The following is a 23,385-nucleotide window of genomic DNA, read 5'->3' as shown; positions in this document are numbered from 1 at the left end:
CCAAGCCTGCACCACAAATATTGGGTGCCACAGCAACAAGAACCACTGCCACAACCACAACTACAGCCACAGCAACAACCACATCAGCGGCCCCGAGCGAAACTGAGTCCAATCCCGATTCCGATAGAGAAACCGCCGATTCATCGCGGGCGCCACCCGAGAAAATGGAGCAAAGTCTCTTCGTGATACCCTCCCATATGCTAAACAGTTCCCTCGTGCCAGCCGCAAACGCTTCTGATCAGAGTCAGAGATCGCAACTCTATCGAGATCTCGATGGGCCCGAGGATGGTTACGAGCCATGCTACAGGCCCTTCGATATATTTGCCATCTATCAGAATCGTTTGAGCTACCAAGGTAAACGCAAAAACGCCATTCTCGATCCACTCTATTCCCTCCTGGGGCAGCGTACTCTTCTCTCTACACTCTATACACGTAATCGTTATCATCACGGCTGTCTCTGCTTTTGTCTTCAGTCTTTCCGTCAATCTCTCCAGATCCTTTCCCAGTGCTCCTGTCGTTATAATCACACATTTGTATATTTGTCTTTCTGTAAAAATTAAAATATAACTAATTTTAGATACATTTCCTTCTTTTTTGGGACTCTTTGCAGGTCTGAAGGGCAGTTCCACGTTTGGCAAGAGTTTAAGGAAATCCGCTGCACAGACATCACCAGCATCATCAGAAATAACAACAACAACAACAGCACCAACAACCGATCCAAAAAAGCCCAGTCACAAGCAAATGTTTAAAACGGCTGCCGTCATTAACATTCAGCAACAGGTAGCCCAGGAAGAAAAAGCACAATGAACAAATCGAACAAATAATAACGAAAATGAAATGCAATAACCAAGAGCAAGAAAACAACAAACAGAACCAGTGGAACAACCAAAGAATAATTAGTGCTAATAATAACTAAATAATTATAATTATTTAAAATATATTAATTAAACCAAGCAACCAAATGCAAAACAAAATCGAACGGCACAGCATCCATGATGTATGTACATAAAACGAATAACATTACTCTAACAGAGCGCAAAACTGGTTGAAGATCATAACTAAGATGATGATGATGATGTTGGTGATGTAGCAGTCAAATGAAATATATACATACATATATGAGGAGCTTCAGATTTCCAATGGAGTTTAGCTAACAACGACTGTTCACCCCCTTCCAATGCAAAAAGTGGAAGGGACGTCGAGCAATGGAAAACTAACCCCAACAAATGTAACAACAGCAGCATCCACTGCGTCATCAACAGCAAGAAAAACCACAACAATTTTGGGCCAAATTTATGTATTTATCATCTATTCTATCTTTGTATCTGTATGTTATTCTACTGTACGTTTATCCAATTCTCTATGTCCACAAAATGTGTCATTTATTTATGTTTATGTAGTTCATAGGTCAACTTTCAAGCGAGCAACAAGTATTCAAGCTTAGTTGCTTCTTTTTTCGTTTGTATTAAATAAATCGAAATTGTTTTCAGCTTACATACATGTAAATGCATTATACATAAAGAAAATACAAACAATATATCGTCTAATTTTATTTTTGTTTTGTTAACCATTGGTATTAATCAATATATTCTACCTTAATTAAAGCAATTTTAATCTTATTAAATAAGCGGGGCAAAACAACAAATGTTAATATTATTTACCCATAAGTCGTTATTTGTGCAACAAAAATAAAAAGTATAAGCAAAGTTTATAATTTGAAACAAAAAGTTCTTTTCTCTTGGGCTCGTCCGGGATTTGAACCCGGGACCTCCCGCACCCTAAGCGGAAATCATACCCCTAGACCAACGAGCCAGTTGTCTTACGTTGGTCAAAAAGCTTACTCATATCACAGCACGAAAAGAGCAGGTTTCTTTCATGGTCAACAGAAAGCTCCAGCCTTGAAAGTATCTATGAAACCAGTTCTTATACATTTTAAAAATATTTTGATGGAAATTGTGAGCAAGACCAACTATTACTGCGCAAAATTGGTCTGATTATGTGAGTCGCGACGATCACTTGGCTCGTTGGTCTAGGGGTATGATTTCCGCTTAGGGTGCGGGAGGTCCCGGGTTCAAATCCCGGACGAGCCCAAGATGATTATCTATTTTTTTCCAATGGTGGTCTTAAAAGATAGTAAATGACAAAAAGGATGGGTAGAGCAATAACATTTAAAGCCCTTCGTTAGTCTTTAATTCTAAAAGCTTAACTTTGTGCACTTGCAGATAATATGATATATATACAAATGTAATTAGAATTGTTCGCTTAAGTGCTCCGATAATAAATATTTCGTAATCAAACTTCAAACATTGTTTTTTTTTTATTTGTGTGTATATGAACCCGTTGGACGTTGAGTCTTTCTTTTCAAGTTGGCTTAGCTTTTTATATATGCAAAATGATGTTGATTTAATTAAATAAAGGGGTTGAGATTGCCGAAGATGAATTTTAGTCTTGCTGTTTTTCTTACATCCTCTATAATTGTACTAGCAATTGTTATGTCTCAATTTCTGGGAAGTTAAAGGAAATAAAAAATAAACACAAAAAAACTACTCCATCTTGGGCTCGTCCGGGATTTGAACCCGGGACCTCCCGCACCCTAAGCGGAAATCATACCCCTAGACCAACGAGCCAGTTGGTAAACAAGCGCTAAAAATCCGCTTTGCTATGGCGGGCACTTCATACGCAAGTGCGAAGAGAGCTTTGGCGCTGTCTAAATCTGGCATAAGCTTTCCAGGAAAACTGAAGACACCGGCAAAAAACGAAAGGGCAACGAGAACTCAACTCATTACATGCCATTTCGAGTAATTCCTGCAGCAGCCAGCAAAAACAGTAACTACTGAATAAATAAGCGTGTTCAGACGTCGATGGTTCCAAGCAGTCTGCCGCATCCAAATGGATTTCAGAAAACTCAGAAAGAAAATCAACTGGCCAAGAGCGTAGTCAAGATTTTCATCCGGAGGGGAAAGAAGGAATTAAAAACTAACTATCTTTGTTGTTTACAAAGAGCACACCACACAAACAATACTTTTTTCATAACAGCCGCTTGGAATATAGTACTTCCGGTGGACCTTTACAAACTGACTACGCCCATGGTCAATCGATGGAAGACTGAAGTCTCATTCCATAAACGTCGGATAACGTTCCCTTGGGACGTGCGACTTGAGATGGACTAAAAAAAACCCTTTGGTCAGTTTAAAATGCAGAATGCATTTGCTGTTATGGAGTTTTTCGCGAGAACTCTGGAAAATCTTCTATGGACACTTGGGTTGTGTTTTCCTTGTGGATCGATTGCCTTTTTTGGCAGCAGAGCGATTGTGACGTCACTTTAAATGAGTTGCAATTGATTTGAACTTTTGGCAATTGGAATGACTATTGAAATTGCGCGATTCATTCCCCCGTTCGCCATTAATTCGCATAATTGTTTTAGCTACTTGGGAAGCAAATCGACAAAATGTTGACGACGAAAAAACTAGAAAAGCAAGCCAATTGAAGCCAAAGGAAAAAAAAACGTGTAGAAATTAGTGAAAATTACAGGCCGCTGTTTGCCTTTGGAATCACGATTTTCACTTCATTGGCAAGCCATCGATACAATTCGTTTGGGTTGCCCCTCGCTCTGACCGGCTTTTCATTGAGTCTGGCCCTGACCCTTGTGGGGACACTCGGGAAAGCAAATAATCCCGAGTGGCGCTTTTCTTTCAACTTGAAAACCCGGCTAACAATGCATTTATTTGATTATCTCCTCAGCTGCCGTCGCGTGGATTGCCGTCTGACGTGACGGAATCGAAATTACTTAATTCAAGCGATTGGCAGGCCGACTTCAGTGGCATCGAATCAAGCGGGGTTAAGCGCAGGCAGGTGATTCCATCGCTGGTCATTGAACCCTGTTTTGTCCCGTTTCAGATAGATTTGCCATTTTTTAGGGTATTCACTGTCACATATTTAAACAAAAATGAACTGTTTTGGCTATGAATATGTATAAGTAGCAGGCACAGAATTTGGGTCACCTATGAGCAGTGATCTGATCATTGGCAACCATAACAAGTCCCAGGTAATGACCATGATTGGGTGGATGTCGTCCGCCTCTTCCCAACGCAATTCCCGATCGCGCCCCGGCCCCGACCCATCCCATCCAATCATCCCCCAATTGGGGCCTCCATTTCCACCCAATACCAGGCCGCTGGCCAAAGTCGTCATTACCATGTTGCACACCTGCAATTACCATCTAGTTGTCCATGCAATTTTCCAGCTTGAGATTGAGAAAAGTCTTCGCATATGTATATAATGCAGGTACGAAACTCTGATTAGCCTGTGATACGCAACTGGAAACAAGAACATGGCCATGAAACCAGTAATGTATGTAGCAAGAATCCTGAATTTACGTATTAAACTCAAATTCGTATATTCGTTCTCAAAATAAAAATTTATGTACGAACAAGTACTAATCTTGTTGTGTAATAATAATTATAAATGGAAATGAAGCAACTACCTTTCTCGGTTGGTTATCATTTTCATTAATCCAGTTAATAAACCACAATTTTAGACGGAGAAAAATGACTTCTTTATGCCCCTCGACTAATTACATTCGGGCAGTAAACTTTTATGATACACCATAAAAGATACGACACTAAATCGTTGGCCAACTTCAAAGGATTTCGCTTGGCTCTTTCACTTCGGACGTTCTTAACAAGCGCCAAAAACAAAATCACCGCAAATTAGAACAAACCCATCACGATCGATTACATTAAATAATGCTACGCCTGGTCCCATGTGCCAACTTTTTGTTTCTTATTGTGGCTCATTGTGCCGCAACAGATTCTAACAAACTGCGACAACATCAAAGGCCCAGCCACGACCCAATTGGCCTTCTTCTCACAGGGCAGGGGGATTGCTTCCCCGTCCCAGATATCTTCAGCTCCAGCTCCAACTCCAACTCTGACTTCATTGAGGCATAACGTCTGCCTCGGATTCTTTTGGGCCTGTTATAACGGCCACGAAATCGCGCGCCCCAAAACAATGCCGCAACAACAAAATCAGCAGCAGCAGCCGCAGTAACATCTGCAACTTGCAACAGCAATATCAGCGACTTGCAACAGTGGCAGAAACGGTAGCTGGCGTTGATGTTGGTGAAAAGGGAAAATTGTTTCGTTTCGTTTTCGCTCTGCTTGCTGCTTGGACTCTCGGGGGATATTATGTTTGGTTGCTGTTAACATAAATTTATACTGCCTTTAAACTAATTGACGATGACAACTTCTGTGCCGTCGAAGTGGCAGCAGCAGCAGCAGCAGCAGAACAGCAAAAATCCGAGTCCAAAAGGCTGCTGGCATACTTTTCTAGTCATCCCTGTTGCGGATTGTCTTTGGGATCGCATTGTGGGCTGGTCGGCGATTTACGAGTGCCGCGATCTTGAAATGCCTCCGCGAGCATTCACCAAATGTGTGTGGCAGTGCCACATTTTATTCAATAACTGAGCTAATTGGATGCCAACCGAACACTTAAGAGAATTCCAGTGCAAAATTTTGAAACTTTATTTATATTTAATTTATATACCCTGCGAAAAATAAATTTTTTAAAATTTCATTGTTTCTTTTTGATAACATTATTATAAAAAGAATTAAATCGACTGATCAATTTTTCATATTGAAAGTGAAAAAGAATATATTTATCAATGAAATCTCATAGTATCTATTGCACCTAAAGAATATAAATATCAAAACTTCCTCCAAGCCAATAAACAGTAATTTTACGTGGTTTAAAGCCACTGATTTATTTCATTTATTTCGGACTGCGCGAGGCTTATTTAAGTTGGCTTAACTCACATGGGGAAATTCGGTTTCATTAGGTTTTCCATTTTCATAAACGTTTACGATCATCAATTGTCATTAGTGAAATTAAAAGCCGGCGAAGATAAAGTGCCGACTGTCGAAGTGGCCAAGGAAAGTTTAGGCTTGGGACCGTTTCGACAGAGCAAACTTCTGTGTGCCGACTCGAGATCAAGATTGTGTGGCAATTGATGAATTCGTGGAGGCGAAGAGGAAAACGATAGATCGGTGGGGCCACCAGCACCATCAGGCCACTGGGGAAGTCGACAACAAGTTGTAAGAACAAATAAACAATTGGTAATTGTTTCGAATTGGGAATGGAAATGGAAATGGCAGAGGCTGTGCCAGTGGATTGGGAATGGGAGTTGCATCTAAAGCTGGAGGATTGCCAGCCAGCCAGGAGGAGGAGGAGGATGAAAAGACACAGAGACCCGGTGACACACATTTCCATCCATTTTCCAGGCACACACCATATACTACACGAATCGTACACGAGCTTGGAAACCGAAAGTCACACAAACCGAGATAATCATCAAACTCAAGACCTACCCGACTCAGACATTGCGACGTTTCTGTTTTGGTTCCTCTCTGGGCCATCGTGTGAAACATAAATGCGCCCAAATTGATTTTTAAATGCTCCTGGGGACCTCTGGCGAGGATTGACCCAGCTCAACCCTCTGGGAATCGGCTGGGAAGAATCGAATTCAGCCTCTTGCTTGTCGCTGCCGTAATACGCAGAGCCCGTTTTTGGCCGTGGCTGGAATGAACGACAAAATCTGTTTACTATTTAAGGCAGTAACAATTTGTTCGATTCACGTTTTTGGCTCGCACATATTTGGCTAGGGTGCGCTTCTCCCAGAATAAGCAGCCAACAAAAAGTGGAGAAAGATTCAACGGAGATGGCACTGAAATGCCCGAACTCTTGGGGGAAAAGGGAAATGATCCCAGATCCCAACGCCCACAATGAAAGGCGATGGTGATGGCGATGGCAAAGGCGTTGCCGCTACAAATTCCCAGCTGGCCGATATGAAATCACAAAAACATTGCATAAACATCGGTGCATCGGTGGACAATGGTCCACCTAAATGAACCGATCGTAAATTGCGCGGTAGTTGGGCACACAGTCAAAAGATCCCCCTTCTGGGATCTGCATCTCCGACCGTGGTTAACTGTGAAGTCATAAATTTGTCGACATTTTCTCGTTTTTTGCCGGTTAACGGAGCGCGCACAGTGCGTATCTTTTTTTCGGCTTGTAGCCAAAGTTAACGTAACAGAGCACACACCCCCGAGGGAATTAACATGGTCAAGATCATCGCGAATCATAAGGCATCAAGATCGGAAAGAAGTAAGGAGGGTGGGGGCCTGAAAAAAAAAACAAGAGGGCAAATCTTGCTATGCTTTACAGATATACTGAGCCTTATTAAGAGATGTGTTAAGTAAAATGTCTCAAATTGTTTGTAGATATTTAGCTGACACAAAAGACAAAATGTTGAAAAGAAAAATTGAATTAACACTAGTAGCTTTTATCTTTCAAAGCCCTTATTAATATGCCTATTAATATGTTTATCATTTATGGTATGAATCTTTATCAGTACAATTAAACTCCAATTTTAAAGCAGTCGTAAGGAAGTGCTTGTTCTGATTTTAATGTGAAAAGTTCTTGGACGTCGACACTGTGATTTTTCATCATTAAGTCATAAAACTTTGCTGTTTTTCTTTACGAGCAGTGATAATTCCCAGTTCAGCTTAGATAAACACACTTTTGGATTGCTTTCGGTCGTTGATCGGTAGCCAAAGCAATCGAGCAAACTATCGGTTAAAGGGGCTTAAGGGGTCGATCAGAGATCTGTGATCGAAAATGTTCTCTAGTCCCGTGGGCGGGGGCAGGGCGGAAGAACCCCAAATCAACATCCATAAGAAAATGTTCGGCCGAAAAGTCTAATAAGCAGTAGTAGCCCAGGTTCAGCCTTAATATTTTTAATTGAATTTTAGGCTTCGCCTGTCAGGCGACTGACCAAACAGCCGAAAAGCAGGAGGCAGAGGCAAAACAACAAATTGTGGTTGGGTGTGGTTTTGGTGCGGTTTGGAAATTCTCCGGGCCAAGGCAAATGTCGAAACATAAATTAATATGCAGGCTGGCAGACAACAAACGGCAATAGGCGGAACCGACCAAGGCAAGGCCAGTAGCCGGCCAGGTTTTATTGATCTTGCTGGAGAAACTACGAGTATATGTGGCAGTGCGGCAGCAATGAGCAACATGTGCAACATGCTTGCCAAAAACATTTGCTCAGACAATTTTCTAATACCGATCATGCATGCATATAAATCTTGCGGCAAGTGTGCCCATGCGTTTCCTACAATCGCTGCTCGCTACCCTAGAAGAAGAAGGGTTTCTATGGATATCTATCCTATTTGACTAAATTGTAGCCGATAAAATATGGAATCAATTTCATGGAAGATTAACTAAGCCATTTATGGGGTATAGGTATGCTATGTCCATGCATTGGCGGAAATAAAAAATGGAATTATATTTAAAACAGATCATAACAAGTTGGAAAGCTATAATCTTTATAACCTTGTCATTTCCTCTAAATATTATCTACTTCAAACCGTTATATTCCGCTGCTTCAAGAGTGTATAAATCTCTCACATATTTAGGCAGCAATATATTTTAATGATAATCTTCACTATCCGATTTTTCGGTTGGGTGGTGCTGGAAAATTGAACATGAACAGCAGCAACATGGACATGCATCAGCAACAAATTCAATTCGAATTTCCCACTGATGCTGGCGAATTCTATTTAAATTGTTTCGCCAGTGCCAATCGAGGTGGATTCTCCGTAGCTCCGTTTAATGGGCAGTTGCTAGCTTGCTGCTTGTTTGGATGTTTGCTTGTTCTTGTGGCCGTTGTTGCAGATGTTGCTGCTGCTGCTGCTGTTATTAGATGTTGCTGCGGTGCAGTGCACCGCTGCCTGGGCGTTTAACCATTATTATATATTGGCCTCATGCTAGTCATTCGTTTGATTTTGTGTTTTCCCCAGGTTTTTTTTTTTTGTTTTCCTTGCTGCTCGAGTAGGCCGCAGCCTCTGCAATTTATTCAGCAGTCCAAGTCTTGGTCTTGTGGGTAGCTATTGCACTACGGTTGGTGCTCTGGTTGCCGAGACATTGATCTAATAAATGTGGCCGGTGGAGGTCCATGCTTTTTGTTTTATGTCGTTTTGCTCTGCAACTCAAATTGCCTTTTGCGTAGTCGCTGTGGGTTTGATCCACTAAACCAATAATGCCACACAGCTGACCCAGTTTCCCGGCTACTCCCCCCATTGCGAACTTTTCGTTTTTTATCATCGTTGCAGCAGCTTGTTATGCGATTTCTGTGGTAATTATAGGAATAGAAAGATGCTAACAGAAATAAAAAGTTGTCCAAAACCTACACACAAGCAATTTGCAAACGAAATGTTGCATTTTCGGTGGGTTTTCGCTTCAAAATTGCAAATTGAAGAGCGGGGTGAACCGGATAGCTTTTCATAGCGTTAGATAATTGGACAAGATTTGGGTTAGTTTGGTGAAACTTCCCACATAAAAGTCTGTCATGGCTTAGATGGTAAGTGCATCAAAGTCAGGATATTGATAGGATTATCTTGATTTTGGGGCTAGTTTAGTTGATTTCCAGAATGTTGAGATAATAAAGTGAAATAGGGAACATAACGTTTATTGGTAAGTCATTTTCTGACAGTAAAATATATCAGCACCAATTACCGCATTCAGAACAGAGATGGACTTTTTCTTTCTCCTAAACTTTTCTCGCCACCCATACCGAACTTTAAGAATCTTTAAATTATGAGTGCCCCCAGCGACTACGGTAGCTGCAGATCTTCCAGAGTTAACTGCCGATTTATGGCCCAACTTAGCACGGTCAACTGGCCAGAAAGAGTTAAGGAAAACACTAACTGCGAACGTAAGTTAAGTATGCCAAGTTGGCGATCTATTAGAAGATATGCTAAAAGCCCGCACCAAACCCGAAGACCAAAGTGAGTGGCTGCCACTCGAGCGACCGCCTGGCAAACACTTCTGTTAATGACACTCGTCTTGCGGCTCCTTGGCCAGTGTTAATTTGCGGTCATTAGCCAGAATCTACCGCTTAGACTCCAACTCCAGCTGAAGATCCGACTGCAGTGCATCTTGCAGTGCGACTCCTTCGCGGCGTTCAATCAATTTGCGTCCGCGCGGATTCTTTTCTCTCCGACTGGCGGGTAAAAGGCTTTCCACACACGCGCACACACTCTCTTCACAATGGGTTGTTAGCCTACAATGGGCTTTTGTTAACGGTTAAATTACACTTGATGCCGCCTCTTAGGCTAATGATGCGTATGGGAATCGGGTGAATACAAATGCTAATTCATTTGCACTTTGCCCCGCCAGCTCGACTGATTCGGCTGATTTATTTATGCAGAAATCATGCCGTTGAAGGTGCAGGCAAAACAATAAATTACGGCCACAAAAGTGAATGTTAACAATGGCGAAATGGGTCAGAGTCGATCGGTTACGCTTGCGCTTCACGGGAATTTCGCAGGTGCCTGCTGCCTGCTGCAGCGACTTAATCGGCAAATTAAACCGCCCCGATGATATATTAAGTGGCTCTTTAGGACCTGTTAAAAATGCCCGAACACGCCCGCCCGAAAAGATGGCATTGCTAACCCAATTTTCCCCGGTAAGGGAATCTGCGTGCGATTCAAATTTCCATTTCCTTCAATCGCCATTGGCCAGCTCGGCCAAACACACGCACACCTGCCGAGCGGGGCCAACAAATTTCACTTATTGCCAATTTGCTGGCAATGAAATAAAATACTTTTCTTCCGCGACGCGCCTGTTTGTTGCCGATAGCCAAAAACCTGACCATGGACGCTCCACTCCGAGTAGTTGGAGTGCAGCAGGGGGAAATCCCCACACTTCCATCCCAACATCGCCATCCAAATTGAACGGCAGCCCGCGCGGCTCTGCAATAAATAAATTGCGAAATTTATTTGGCGGCACTTACGCGTCGCTTTTTTTCATCGACTGCATTTTCCATAGTGATTTATTTGCATCGATTGGCGCGGGGCTGGCGGATCCGAGCATCGGGCAGATGATCCAGCCGCGGTAAATAGATGGCTAGAAAATATCAATAAAAAACTAAAATATTCTAGGTTATGGCCAGTGCCAGAGATGCGAATGCCAGTGCGTGCTTATGGAGTGACTTCAGTTAGTGACAGGTATATTGAGTGCTACTAAATGTGAGATTACTGTCCTCAGGAATATCAATTGTTCCTAGAAAATTCCTAATGTCCATTGCTATGAAATAAAAACTTGTCAAAGCCCAGCCGAAATAATTAGAACATCCAAAACTCAGTATTAATCCTAAATACTTTAAAATGATTCGGCTGATTTAATTCCTGTCCTACATAAGCAGTTGACTTCCAGTTCCCAGGGGGCAGCATCTCCGATTCGAGTCGGAACAGCTTCCAGCTGCTTTTCCGCGAATCTCTCTCGGCTTGTGTGTGTGTCCGTCTGTCTCCCACCAAGATGCGTCGGCCTTTCAGGCATTTTCAATTGATTTTCAAATTTATCAAACAGGAAGCATCTCTGGCTACGCAGAGCGAGAACTCGCCGCCAGTCCGAGGCTCTAGCTCTGACTCTGGATTTGGCATTAGCTCGTTCTCCAGATGTGGCTCGCGCTGCGTGTCCATTTAACGGCATCTTATGGCGCAGAATTGGCCAACTCATAGTGTCCGCCAGATGGCTAAAGCCAAACAAACAAACCAAGAAACCAACAAGCCGGCAGACGACAGGCAAAGTGTTTCTGTCGCCGCTGATAGATGCGGCGGGTTTCAATTCGAATAGGATCGGTTTGGTTTGTGTGGAGATCTGGCTGACAATTTGTCAACTACTCGCCCAGCTTTACTTTGCTAATTTAACTGCTGTTTTAATTAGTCACCGCGCCTCTAGAGTATTAGCGTTAAGTGACTAGCTTTGGGTTTCGCGAGGGGTGTGCGCGTTATTAATTGCCCGGCTTTTAGCAGACGATCTCGATGGCCGAGTGGCAGGCAGGTGACAGGCAGCAGGAACTTTTAGTACCTTTACGTTTCTGGTGACTTTCTTTGGCACAAGTCACAAGCCATAATTTGTCATTTTAAAGCATTACTAAAATCACTTTTAATATCTATATTGCCATTAAATCATGTTTCACCAACATCCCAAACACTTTTTTGAAAATAGGAACTTCTTGGAAAATGTACATATTTTATACATTTCCTTCCACTCTTTCTGCAAAAAATCAAAGTTCTTAGAAATTTTTTTTTCATTTCTGCCTTGGTTAAATGGCTGATTTCTAAGTAAGTTAGAAAGTATTAAAAAGGAGACCTACCCGACGCAGGATTCTCCTTCCTAACAACTTATTTTAAATACAAAAGGATTATTTTCTTGTTACAGAATGCAAAGTTCCTTAGTTAACAGAAGTTTTACAGTCCTGTCAACCCTTCGATAAGTTTGGTGGTGTCGCCGCTACTTCGTTAAGTTGGTGTAGACAATACACCAACCATCGTAGTTCGAAACTTAGCTATATGTAAATTTACACGCGTAATAACGTTAACCATTTGTAGCCTATATGTAAAATAACCCTTTATTATCTCATTGCTGTCCATTGTCGCTAGATGGAGCAATATATTTGAATGAAGGCATTTTTAGTTAAACTTTTATAAAATTATAACGTTGGTGGAATTAGTTAAAATAAGAAAACAGTTTAAGGGTAGGCAATTCGTTTTGTTGGACGGAAAATATATCTCATTGCCTTGACCAGTGAATTTCAATAAAAAAAGAAATCGTAACATATTGGAAAAGCATGACCTTGAGAAATTAATAGTTATATCAAAGACACTAGAATAGTTAAAACTCCCAATAAAAATGTGTTACTGTGCAGATGAAGTTGTTCGTAAGTTGGACAGATTGAGTGATTATAATAATTTTATTTAACACTAAATCAATTTCATCAAGCTGTTCTTTTCGCCGTTTTGGCTGTTGTCCTGATGACTACCGTTCCAGTTTTCGCGAATCTGCCACAATGTGCAAACCGGAAGGGCAAACCTATTAAATACAATACCGCACGAAGAGGTTGATTAATCATATATAGAACCCCCATATAAAGCCCCAATATAGTAAGAGCCTATGATGAATATTGGTAATTCTCCAATGCAGTAATACCAGGAAAAACAATATTCTTGATTATTGCGATTCTTTGGAAATATTTATGTTCTTCCACCGAGTTACAATATAACCCAGCTCCCAATTATCGCGGCTTTAGCGTGTAATGATCATACTGTGGAAGCGATAAGAAACTTCTCTGGGGTATAAAAAGCATTGCACTCTGCAGAAAACACATTCTTTAAATTCAAATCTCGCAAGATGAAGTTGTTGGTGAGTTTAACAGATTTCTCAATCCATTATGAGTTAATTAAACAATTAAAACCATCTTCACCAGGCTGTTCTTTTTGCCGTTTTGGCCGTTGTCCTGATGACTGCCGCTCCAGTTTTTGGTAATGTCCCACAGTGCGAACCCACCGCCGACGCCGCCCAAGGAGGTAGCTATCCAATCACGGAGCTGATGCGAAACGGCAAACCTGTTCATTACAACATTGGAAGAAGAGGTTAACTGATCATGAAAAGAATACAATTGACATCAAGTGGTAATAAAGCAGCGCATTTTAGAAAAGATTTGTTAGTTTTTTGCACATGGTAGAAAGGAATGCACAAATCGACAACCAATAACATCTCGGGAACTGTGAGAGTTAGAAGGTTGAGTTTAAGCATACAATTGAAAATTCTTCTTAGCACTCACTCTACCTAAATACTTCCTGATAGGAATAGCGTTCATTTTTGTTTTAGGTATAAAGATATATTATGTTTTGATGATGATCATCCCTTTTCCTCTATTGACGATCAACTGCAAGTTACATCTACGTCGGTTCAACAAATATGCCCACTTGAACCCTTTGCTTTCCAGTTTTCACGAATCCGTTTAAGCTACAATTTTCCCAAAAAGCTCACATGGCAAGAACACAAATTGCGGATAGTAACCTGCTGACTAGAATAGACAGGCATGGTAGAATAGACAGGCATCCTAATCTAAGCCGCGCGTGTAGAACATCATCTGGCACCGCGAGCTGACATGCAAATTAAAAAGCATATGCTTTGACTCCTAATCACAAAGCACTTTCATTCAGTGACTGCTCTACCCCACCTCGTCCTTTTTGCCAAGCTCACTTGATGGGTGACTCTTTTCTTCCGCCTGTCAGACGTCGCTGCCGTCGCCTTGTCCGCGCTCACATCCGCGCACACATCCGCGCTCCCATCCGCGAACACATCCGCGTCCTGCTCCGCCGCCTGACGTTGACATTGATGTTGGCTGTTAGCTGTTGGCTGTTGCCTCTTTGAATGTGTTGCCTGTGTTGGGTGGTGGTGGCTGATGCGAGTGGCTGCCATTTGGGTGCGTGATGGATTTCTGCAGCACTCCGAGTCGAAATCCAGCGACTCCGACAGCTCGGCGCACAACTACGCCCCAAATGGCGCAAAAAGCGAAATCCCCCAAAATGATTAATGACTTTTCAAGTGACTGGCAACAAAACCAAGTCACCAGTCACATAACGAGCCTCAACAAGGATCAAAAAATCGTGGCTGCACTGTGGAAAATCTTTTCTTGTATAGCTCGAAATAATATGAAATGTAATCTCCATAAATTTAAGCAAATAGAAAATTATTTATTTTTATTATAAAACTAAAAAATAATATCTGAAAAATCTGAATGTATTTTATTTCAGTATTTTCTCAAAGTGTAATGGCTCGCATAGTGGGCGTCTCAGAAGAGAGCCACAAATTAGTCTCAGCAAACGAGGACGCGACTCCTAGACACTGACTCCGACCCCAGATCCATCTCCGAGGATGCTCCCCCTGCTCCTGACACATCCAACTTCCACTTCTAGAAACGTTCTCCGCTGCTTCGGGCTGCTCGTCTATCTTTGACATCACTCTGGCTGAGTGATGGGGCTGCGTGTGTGGGGTCCTTGTCATTGGGATTAATGATTTAAATGCGGGGGAGGGGTCGTTTTCTTCGCTGGCTGACTCGAACTGTTGTCGTGTCATTAACCAACACTCTGGCGTGCCATTTTCACCTGCAGCTGCAGTCATTTTTCAACACTGAGCCAGTGGGATGGTATCGTTAATTGCAGGCAAACGTCAAAAGTCGTCTGTCAGTCCAGAAACTCCCCAATCCTCCAACCTCCAGGAGGCTCCTAGCATCAAGCATCAAACATCAAGCTGAAGCCTGGCTTCTCGTCCACGTCCACATCCACGTCAGAAGCTGTCAGGCTCACAAAAGTATACATCACGGCCAAAAGTCCCAGTTCCCAGTTCCCGGTTACCAATCTCAATCCCCCTGTTTTCAGCCAGAGTCCAGGCCTGGTCATGGTCGATAGTTGGCTGTTGCTGTTGCAAAAGATTGATGTGTGCTGTACGACGTCGGCAGGCAAAACGGAAAATAAATGATGTTGGTGATTATTTTTCTTCATTGAGCGGCAGTCACTGCTGCCTGTTCGCTTTGCCGTTGTTTCAACAGCCATTTTGGCCATCAATCTCGTAGAAGCATCAGGCGAACCCAACGGGCGTATTCGAGGTGGCCATCAACTGGTGGACAGGGGGGTTTGCTTGGCAGAAGGGGCTGTACTCGCACTCGCTTATTCATTCATTCATTCATTCATTCATTCATACGCAGCACATTTAGACAATCTATCAAGTTAGCCTGACTCGAACTGGTTCAAATGGGTGGTCAGTGGGAGGTGGACAGAGACAGAGAACATGGCGTTGAGCACCGAGGATCGGTGTTTATGACAATGCACCAGTAAAATATTTTGGTTAATCTTATAATAGAAATTCTAAACGCTTAGGGCTCCATCAAATTTTGTTGAACCAAGCCACAAATTTTGTTGATTATATGCCACTACTCCATTTATGCCAATAGCACCAGCATTTCCTTGAGTACATATCTCCATCCATTACGGTGCCACTATTCTCAACCAGGACATTACCACAATAACGCCCACAACTCTCTCAGAACATCTGCAGCTCTCCTTCTTGAACGAGTTTGGAGAAAAAGTGCAATCTCATCAATTACTCGACAAATTTAGTGCCAGAAGACCAAGTCATTGGTCGGTTGGTGACTCTGCGGGGTGAAACACACCCGAACAGTCAGGGGGCAGAGGTCGGGAAAACGAAATGTCCGGATGCAAACAATAAAATACATTTTCCGGTTACTTGTCACCCACTTTTCTATCGGGTACGCCTTCGTCTTGACCCGCCGGAGAGGAAAATCCCTTTCTCGGTCTGAAAAGAAGTTGACACATGCTGCCGCCATCGCTCCTTTTCCACTATCCTTTCCAGCAAGACCGGCAGAGCCGGCAGATCCTGCACAGCTGCAAGTTCTCCGACTTGCTCCGGGAAACTCCTCGGCAATTGCCAACAAAGCATTTCACTTTTTCGGTGGGAAAGCACATTTCTTGCTGTTGTTGTCGTCCAAAGTCATGTCGACAATAGCTTTAGCTTTGCTTTTGACACTTGGTAAATGGCGCCCGCCCGCTGAGCGACTGCAGCCAACATTTTGCCCACAACTCTCGGCTTCCCCAGCTTCCTTATTCCTTATGCCTTCACTGCCTTCGATTGCCAACATCCTGCGGCCTCCTTGTGGGTGCCCGGTGGGCGTGGTCGGGTCACTTGTTTACCGCTCCACTTACGCGTCGCTCTGGAGAACTGTTGGACACTTTTCCGGCCACTCCTGCAGAAGCTCCTTCCCTTTCCCTTGTCCAGATCCAGATCCAATGGACAATCCAGAGATTGTCCATTCTAGATGCACTGAAAACAAGTATCACAAATGCGTTAAATAAGTATCAAATTATGCCTGAATTCAGGGAAACTATATCATCAAACAATTCCGTGAAAAGCTACCATACTATGAAAATATGAAAATATTTTAAATTGTTTTTGTGTTTTTCATGAAGAAAAATGTTGCACTCAGATTCACTCCTTTGTGGAAGCGATATCACTCTGCTTTGCAATAAAAAATATAATGATTACTGTCTTCTATATAAAACGAAGCTATATTATATTATTCAACCGCAATGTAAAGTATTTCAAAAGTAAAAGATCGATTTTTTCTTTTGTGTTTTTGCTTATTGATTTTTAAAAACAGATATAAAAGTATTAACTAATCGGTCATCTTCAATTTGAGAGATAATTATTGAGAGATGGAGAAACATGGCTGAATTAACTGGTGTCAGTTCCAATTTCCGACCTTCCGCTTTTTTTCTCTGCATTGCAATCCTTTAGATCGCACTGCAAATACCCCCTGTCTTTTAAATATAAATTGAGCCAAAGTGCAAAGTGCAGGGCACTGAGGGCACCGATGCGAACTCTGTGGTGGCTTTTCGCCCATTCTCCTCCACTAACTTCATTGCCTTTCATCACCCGGACTGCAGATAATAATTTATCAAGTGCGTGTCGGGATGCTTGACACAAGATTTGTTGCTGCTGCTGTGGGATATGTCAAGTCGGGATGCCAATCGACGACAGTGCGAGTGACAGACGGGAGTGAAGTATTGGATCAGGTTGTCGGCAATCGATAAGACAATCAGGGGAGAACATTCCCAATGGATCCCCAGTACAAGCGGAAATTGATATTAGAGGCGTTGCAGCATGGGAATTAATAATTGGAAAAAATACATATATATCATAAAATATATATAAAATCATATATATATATACTACGATGAAGAGCATAATGACATGGTTGGGTGTCTTATAAAAATATAACTAATTGCGTTTCATAATACTGTGAGTGGTTATAAGTGAACATAGACGAGTAGGACACAGATCGAAATGTATGTAATCACCCTCTAGAAGACGATATTTATGAAGGCTATATTCCAATTAGATTATTTTGTAAAGGTGATGTACAAATTATGATGTCATCCTTTCTCCGCTTCTAATGGTTTAAAAGTTTCTATTTCCGTCGTGCCCCCATTTTGAAGGGAAAACGAAAATATTGGGCAGCATAAATCTTGACGGCCAAGTAGTAAATTTTCATTTTCACACCTTTCAACACTTTTCACGCTAACACGACCAGAAGGAACATTTTGCTGTCAAAAATAAAAGGCAGACCAGCAAAGAGGCAAAGAGATTCGACCTCTGATCCCCCCTTTCTACCAATCTGTTTCTCCCTGACAAGCTACACAAATACTGTCATATACAGCGGGAAAGGACCAAGAGAAAGTAGTGAACGAGGAGCAGAGAGCAGTCCGAACAAGGAGCATCAGAGGAGTTTGGCCAAGAAGAGCGGAGCAGACAAAGTGCCTCTGAGCGTAAATAAATTGGAAATGTCCTTTGCCCTGGCAGTGCCCCCATCAGCTACGAAGAGGGGAGTTCGAAGGTGCACTGAGAATAAGGATAACTGTATTCACTCCAAGGATTAATTTTAAAAATGTACCAGTCGTAAAACGATATGGTGTTCTAAAAAATACTTCGAGAATCTTTTTCTTGAAGAATGGAAAACCTGTTTAATAATTTCAGTTAATAATATTAAATTAAAGATCAAGTTAAAATACAACTTTTCGGTTAAAACTTAACCAGCGATTTAATGGTCGAAAACTTTGGTAAAAAAATTGGAAAGTATCTTTTTTAGAGTGTGTACCTCCAATCGTGGGTCCTTGCTGGCATTGCAATGCGTCGGACATTGGGCGAAGGCGATGCTTCCATTTTAATATTAATTTTACCCCAAAGCAGCAGACGGGGCCCCGGACACAGAAAAGTTATTGCCAGCGCCGAGACCGAGACAGAGACAGAGGCAGTAATCATGGGGCAAGGTCCTGGGCACGGCAGTATCCATCCTGCAGGTCTCGCCCCCACGCTCCTCTTGTCCGCTGGCGTTGTCAGTTGAAGCAATTTATGTCAGTGCATATCCGACAGCCTGGCAGTTGCAAGCCATGTGCGGATCCCGGAGCCCCAGTCGCAATCCTGTCCCCTCCCTCCGTCGCGTTGCTCCTTCTTGAGGCCAACACCGAAGTGTCCTTGTTGGCAGCAGCACAACAACAACAAGAGAAATAACAACAACGGTGGCACCAACAATGCAGCCAGCACCTATCAAGTTATCAAGCAGCCAAAGGCTTCCGCAGTGCTGATCCCATTGGTGATGTCAACGTGCCACGAAACACATTTTGAGCACCGAAAAATAAAAAATTAAATTGACTTTATTATTAAGTGACTTAGTAAATCTTGAATATTACAACTTTTTTGATATTTCATTAAAAATAGTTACGTGAATTTTCTTTTAAATTAATAAAAATAAATAAATAATTTAATACCACTTGTAGTTTCATTAAAATATCCGACTTGATCTCAATCGATCTGCACGATATATTTGATTAGTGCGCGATACTTTCCATGCTTTTGAGTTTGAATTATATTTTAACAGGGCCATCACATTATTTTACTTCGTCTGCACGACTCACGTTGCCATCGCTAGATGCATTTCACCAGCAATACTCATCGTTCTTGTTGTTATCCTGGCAACGACATCGAGCAGGCTAAAGTTTAGTGCAACCTTTGATTTATATATTTCTGCTTTGCCCCTCCTTACCATTCTCCCAAGTGCTTTCTCCCCGCCCCTGGGTACCCAGCACTTTGGAGATGCCAAAGAAATTGCTCCATTTTTCCAGGCACTGGAATCCATGTCCTTTGGAGCGAGCACATTGCTCAGAGCCTGTAGCGCCGGAAGGCGAAAGCAAAATATTTATTAGTTTGTTAAATTGTGAATTGGCCAAGGAGTCGCAGACGTTTTGCCTCTTCGATTCGTGTTCGCTTGGCCATAGCATTTCGTTTTAATTTTTTAGCTAGTCGTTAGATTGGCTCCTGTTCTGGCTTAGAGTCGGTCCTTTCATGCCATTCATTGTTTGTTCGGCAATGACTCCTGTCTGACTCTTGGCCTGCCTTTGAGTCCCCTTTTTGTTCCATTATTATTTTCCATTGGAATGCCCTTTGACACCCAATGTTGTAGATTAAAATGTCCTTCCAACAGGAGCTCACCGGATGTAACGTGTTTGCGGGAATTGAATTCATAGTTTGGGTTATTTAATTGACTCTCTTTGCCTGTTTATAAAACTTACAAATTACTTTATAATGGGGAATCCCGGCAAAAGCCAGACACTTTGCGGCATTACCCATCGACACATGTTTTGGGTTAAGCGCCCCCTGGTGGCCGGCAACCGGCATCCGATCATCGGGGACCCGTTTTTGATATATAATATTTTAATTAAAATGTAAATCGAAATGATTAAGTGCTTCCAATTTATACACAATATTTCATAAGCCCAGAAGAGAGGAGAGCCATAAAGCACTGAAAATTGTCGGCGGAATACAAAAGACCATAATTAATTACACCGCTTCGAGCTGGGCACGAAAGGAGCGAGAGAGAGGGCTAATGACGAGCGAGCGAGAGGGGGGATTGGAAGCTGATTAATGATGGCCAGCGAATGAGACAGAGACAGAGTAGCCGGCCAGAGCGAGACGTGAGACTGACGAAAATGAGCACAACATCATCATGATAAATATGAGGACGATAATGAGCATTATATGATAAATCAGTGGAGCCAGCGGTGGTGCCGAGAATGGCAACGAATGCTCTGTTGAAATTTCTGTGGCACAATAATAAATTAATATAAATGATACTTAATTTTATGATTAATGATATTGATGAGTTTCAGCCTGCCGGGACGCTCTGGCGGACGCAAGTTCTGGCCAGAAAAGGGTCGGTAAGGAAATTTTTTTCATAAATTTATCAACAATAAATCAGCTGGCGATCGGCTTCCCTCATATCGGTACCGATTCTCGCCGTGAGTAATGCACAATAAATAAAAAATAAATAATACATAATTACAGCTTTTGATTATTGCTTCTGCCGCCGTCGAGTTGATGGGTTTCGATTAACTCACTCCCTTGAAGGCACTCCTCCTACCATTTTGTTTTTCGACGCCATCGACGCATTTCGACCGGGCCAACTGACATGAACACGCAAATGTTTTGGGGATACCGAATTAGGAGGGGGTGGGGGCGGATTGCCTTCTGACAAATGATGCGCCCAATTTGGACCAGGAAAAAGATACATTTCAAAATGATTGAAAGGCGTAATTAATTTACTTCATGCGCCTCGGGCATTTTTCTAAACCATTTGGGACAATTCGCTTTCTGCCGCTGATGAGAAACGATTTGTCAAAATTACCAAAATATGAAAAGCGTCCATAGGCGGCACGCTTTGACGCGGAAAAACGGGGAAATTAACGATGATTGGAATTTAATTCGTGGGACGGAAGAATTTATAACGTGTGTTAATTCATAATATCCATATGTATAATAGTTATAACTTATAAATAAATTAATGCATTTACTTTAATTTAATGCATTTACTTTCACTTATGATTATGTAGGTCGTCATAGTAAACATAACTCAAAATAGTATATAGAATTATTGTTTAGAATTTATTGTTTCCTATAGGAATCTAACCCATCTGTGGAAAACTGTCATTTACCGGGAGAACCAACTCAAAGAGTAATTTCCAGATTGCATATGTCGCATAAGTCAAACTGTCAACGGCAGGCAGACAATCAGACAAGACCAGTGGATTCTGTGGAATGAGTGGTAAAGGGGTAAAGGGGTAAAGTTCCATGGCTTGAAATGAGTTGAAAAAGTGAAAAGTTAAGCGAAATGAAAAGGAGTTTTAGACCCCAACCTCTCTGCCTATGTCTATCTTTCGTTTCCTCTCAATGGTGGCATTGTTTCCATCGCATTTGTTCCAACAAAAGTGCAATTTGCACCCAAAACAGCCGCAAACAAGAGGAGAGAGTGTTGACAATGGCAGAGAGCAGGGAAAGAACAAAGGAAATGACAAACAAACAAATACGGCAAAACTCAGCAAACAAACTAACACACACACTCACGTGACGGAGGCGAAATAAGAAAAATCCCTTTTGTCTCGTGTTGTGTTTTGTAACACGAGTGTGTGGAAAAAATCACAGAAAATTTCGACATGAAAGAAAGGGTAAGGAGCGGAAAATAAAAACCCCATTTTTCTGTGGAGTGTGTGGCATATGCTGCAGAAGAAGAAGAAGAAGCAACTGCCAGTAGTGAAGTTCAGTTCAGTTTCTGTTCGCTATCCTGGCGATAAAATCCCAAACGAACTGGCTGAAAAGAAACGAGACGGCGAGCAGGCAAAAGAAAACTGCAAAATTGCAGCAAATAACAATGGCAAACTGACAGCAGCAGCAGGAGCAGAAAAAGCAACAGCTACCCACTGAACCACCGAACCACCAAACCACTGAACCACCCACCCACACACGCCGCCGAAGCGGTTGGCTTGGAACAAATGCGTACGTGACACTTTGGTGGCGCAGAGATATAAGAATGTCACATAACTCAACGTGATTAACGTCTTTTTGTCGCTCTCAGGCGGCGGCGGTGTTTTCCCACCCTTTTCCTCTGCCTCAGCATGCAAAAATATTGCTGGCCATAAAACAAGTGGTTCTCGAGGGGATTGGGCTGGGTACGGATTTTTCCCATTGCGTTTATTCGCTCCCCATACCCGCAATCGTTTAACGAAAACTTTGCTATTATGCGAAGGCATTCTCTACCATTTCTTACATGTTCGGTTATTTATGATCTGAAATGCCGTATTTATTCTATTGTTTATTTCTTGGTTTGGTATATTCTCATTAGAGATTGCTTGTAAAGGGGCTTTCGATTTATGATTTTCTATATATCTTTCCACATGCTGTATTTCTTTCGAAAAATGAAGTATTATTTACAATTAACTTAGTTTCAGCATCTGCATCAAGAAATCCTAATAGTTTTCCATATATACAATACACTTTATTTTCAATAACATTAGGTGTTTACTTTTTATAAGTGTGTGAAAGACGAGAGTACATTGGTTAACTAATGATCTTTAGAAATACGTTTTTCTCCTTAAACTTAATATACAATTACTTCCAATCAAGACAGTTTCGTCACACTTTGCGGCCATAACTCATCCGCACCGTGCCTCGTCATCGACCTGATCATCTAACCGGCCAGCATGAACACAAATCCCATTATAAAATCATCAGCCAAAGCTGCAAAACGAACCGATCACAATATATTATGGCATAAAAAAACGAAGTCAACAAGAAAATATCAATCCGAACAATGGGAAATGCGTTTGATATGCCACGGAGCATGATTGACATGTTGTGGCAACCGGAAAGCCAAGACATTATACGTTCACAGATGGATGGCCAACTTGAGGAAGAGGCACAACGACCGATCTGGAGAAGAAAATAATAAAAATAACCGAGAAAAACAGTCAACGCTCACGCGCGCAACAAATTGGATTTATTTACGCCCCGTCAGCAGAGGAGATTCAGTGCTCATGATCCCCAGTAACCGAAGCCGATTCCGATCCCGATCTC

General features: G+C 42.1%; 2 protein-coding genes and 3 non-coding genes across 8 annotated transcripts in view; 3 read left to right on the top strand and 2 right to left on the bottom strand.

The window, feature by feature from the left end:
• The window catches only part of osp (outspread), a 90,145-nt gene extending 87,855 nt beyond the window's left edge, over nucleotides 1-2,290 (top strand). For 2 of the 4 annotated variants that reach the window (NM_078843.6, NM_001144354.3), the window contains one exon: nucleotides 611-1,710. In NM_078843.6, the coding sequence (NP_523567.5) occupies nucleotides 611-616 (6 nt within the window). In that variant the 3' untranslated portion in view covers nucleotides 617-1,710. Of the gene's footprint in view, nucleotides 1-5; nucleotides 355-610 lie in introns of all 4 variants that reach the window. The other 2 variants (NM_001169504.2, NM_165089.4) reach the window with 2 other exon arrangements.
• On the bottom strand, nucleotides 1,741-1,812 carry tRNA:Pro-AGG-1-4 (transfer RNA:Proline-AGG 1-4). Its single transcript has one exon. It is a non-coding gene; the product is annotated as a tRNA-Pro (tRNA).
• Nucleotides 2,019-2,090, top strand: tRNA:Pro-AGG-1-3 (transfer RNA:Proline-AGG 1-3). The gene has a single exon. It is a non-coding gene; the product is annotated as a tRNA-Pro (tRNA).
• Nucleotides 2,291-2,555: 265 nt separating the features above from the next.
• tRNA:Pro-AGG-1-2 (transfer RNA:Proline-AGG 1-2) lies at nucleotides 2,556-2,627 on the bottom strand. The gene has a single exon. It is a non-coding gene; the product is annotated as a tRNA-Pro (tRNA).
• A 10,624-nt stretch (nucleotides 2,628-13,251) lies between these two features.
• On the top strand, nucleotides 13,252-13,566 carry CG42680 (uncharacterized protein; the record flags this gene model as incomplete). Its single annotated transcript, NM_001201881.2, has 2 exons — nucleotides 13,252-13,263; nucleotides 13,328-13,566. The coding sequence occupies 2 exons, from the start codon at nucleotides 13,252-13,254 to the stop codon at nucleotides 13,496-13,498; spliced, it is 183 nt and encodes a 60-aa protein (NP_001188810.1). The 3' UTR covers nucleotides 13,499-13,566.
• Between the last annotated feature and the right edge of the window lie 9,819 nt (nucleotides 13,567-23,385).

Source organism: Drosophila melanogaster, chromosome 2L, assembly GCF_000001215.4.
Source record: "Drosophila melanogaster chromosome 2L".
Taxonomy (NCBI): domain Eukaryota; kingdom Metazoa; phylum Arthropoda; class Insecta; order Diptera; family Drosophilidae; genus Drosophila; species Drosophila melanogaster.
This window is presented reverse-complemented; position numbering and strand designations above follow the sequence as displayed.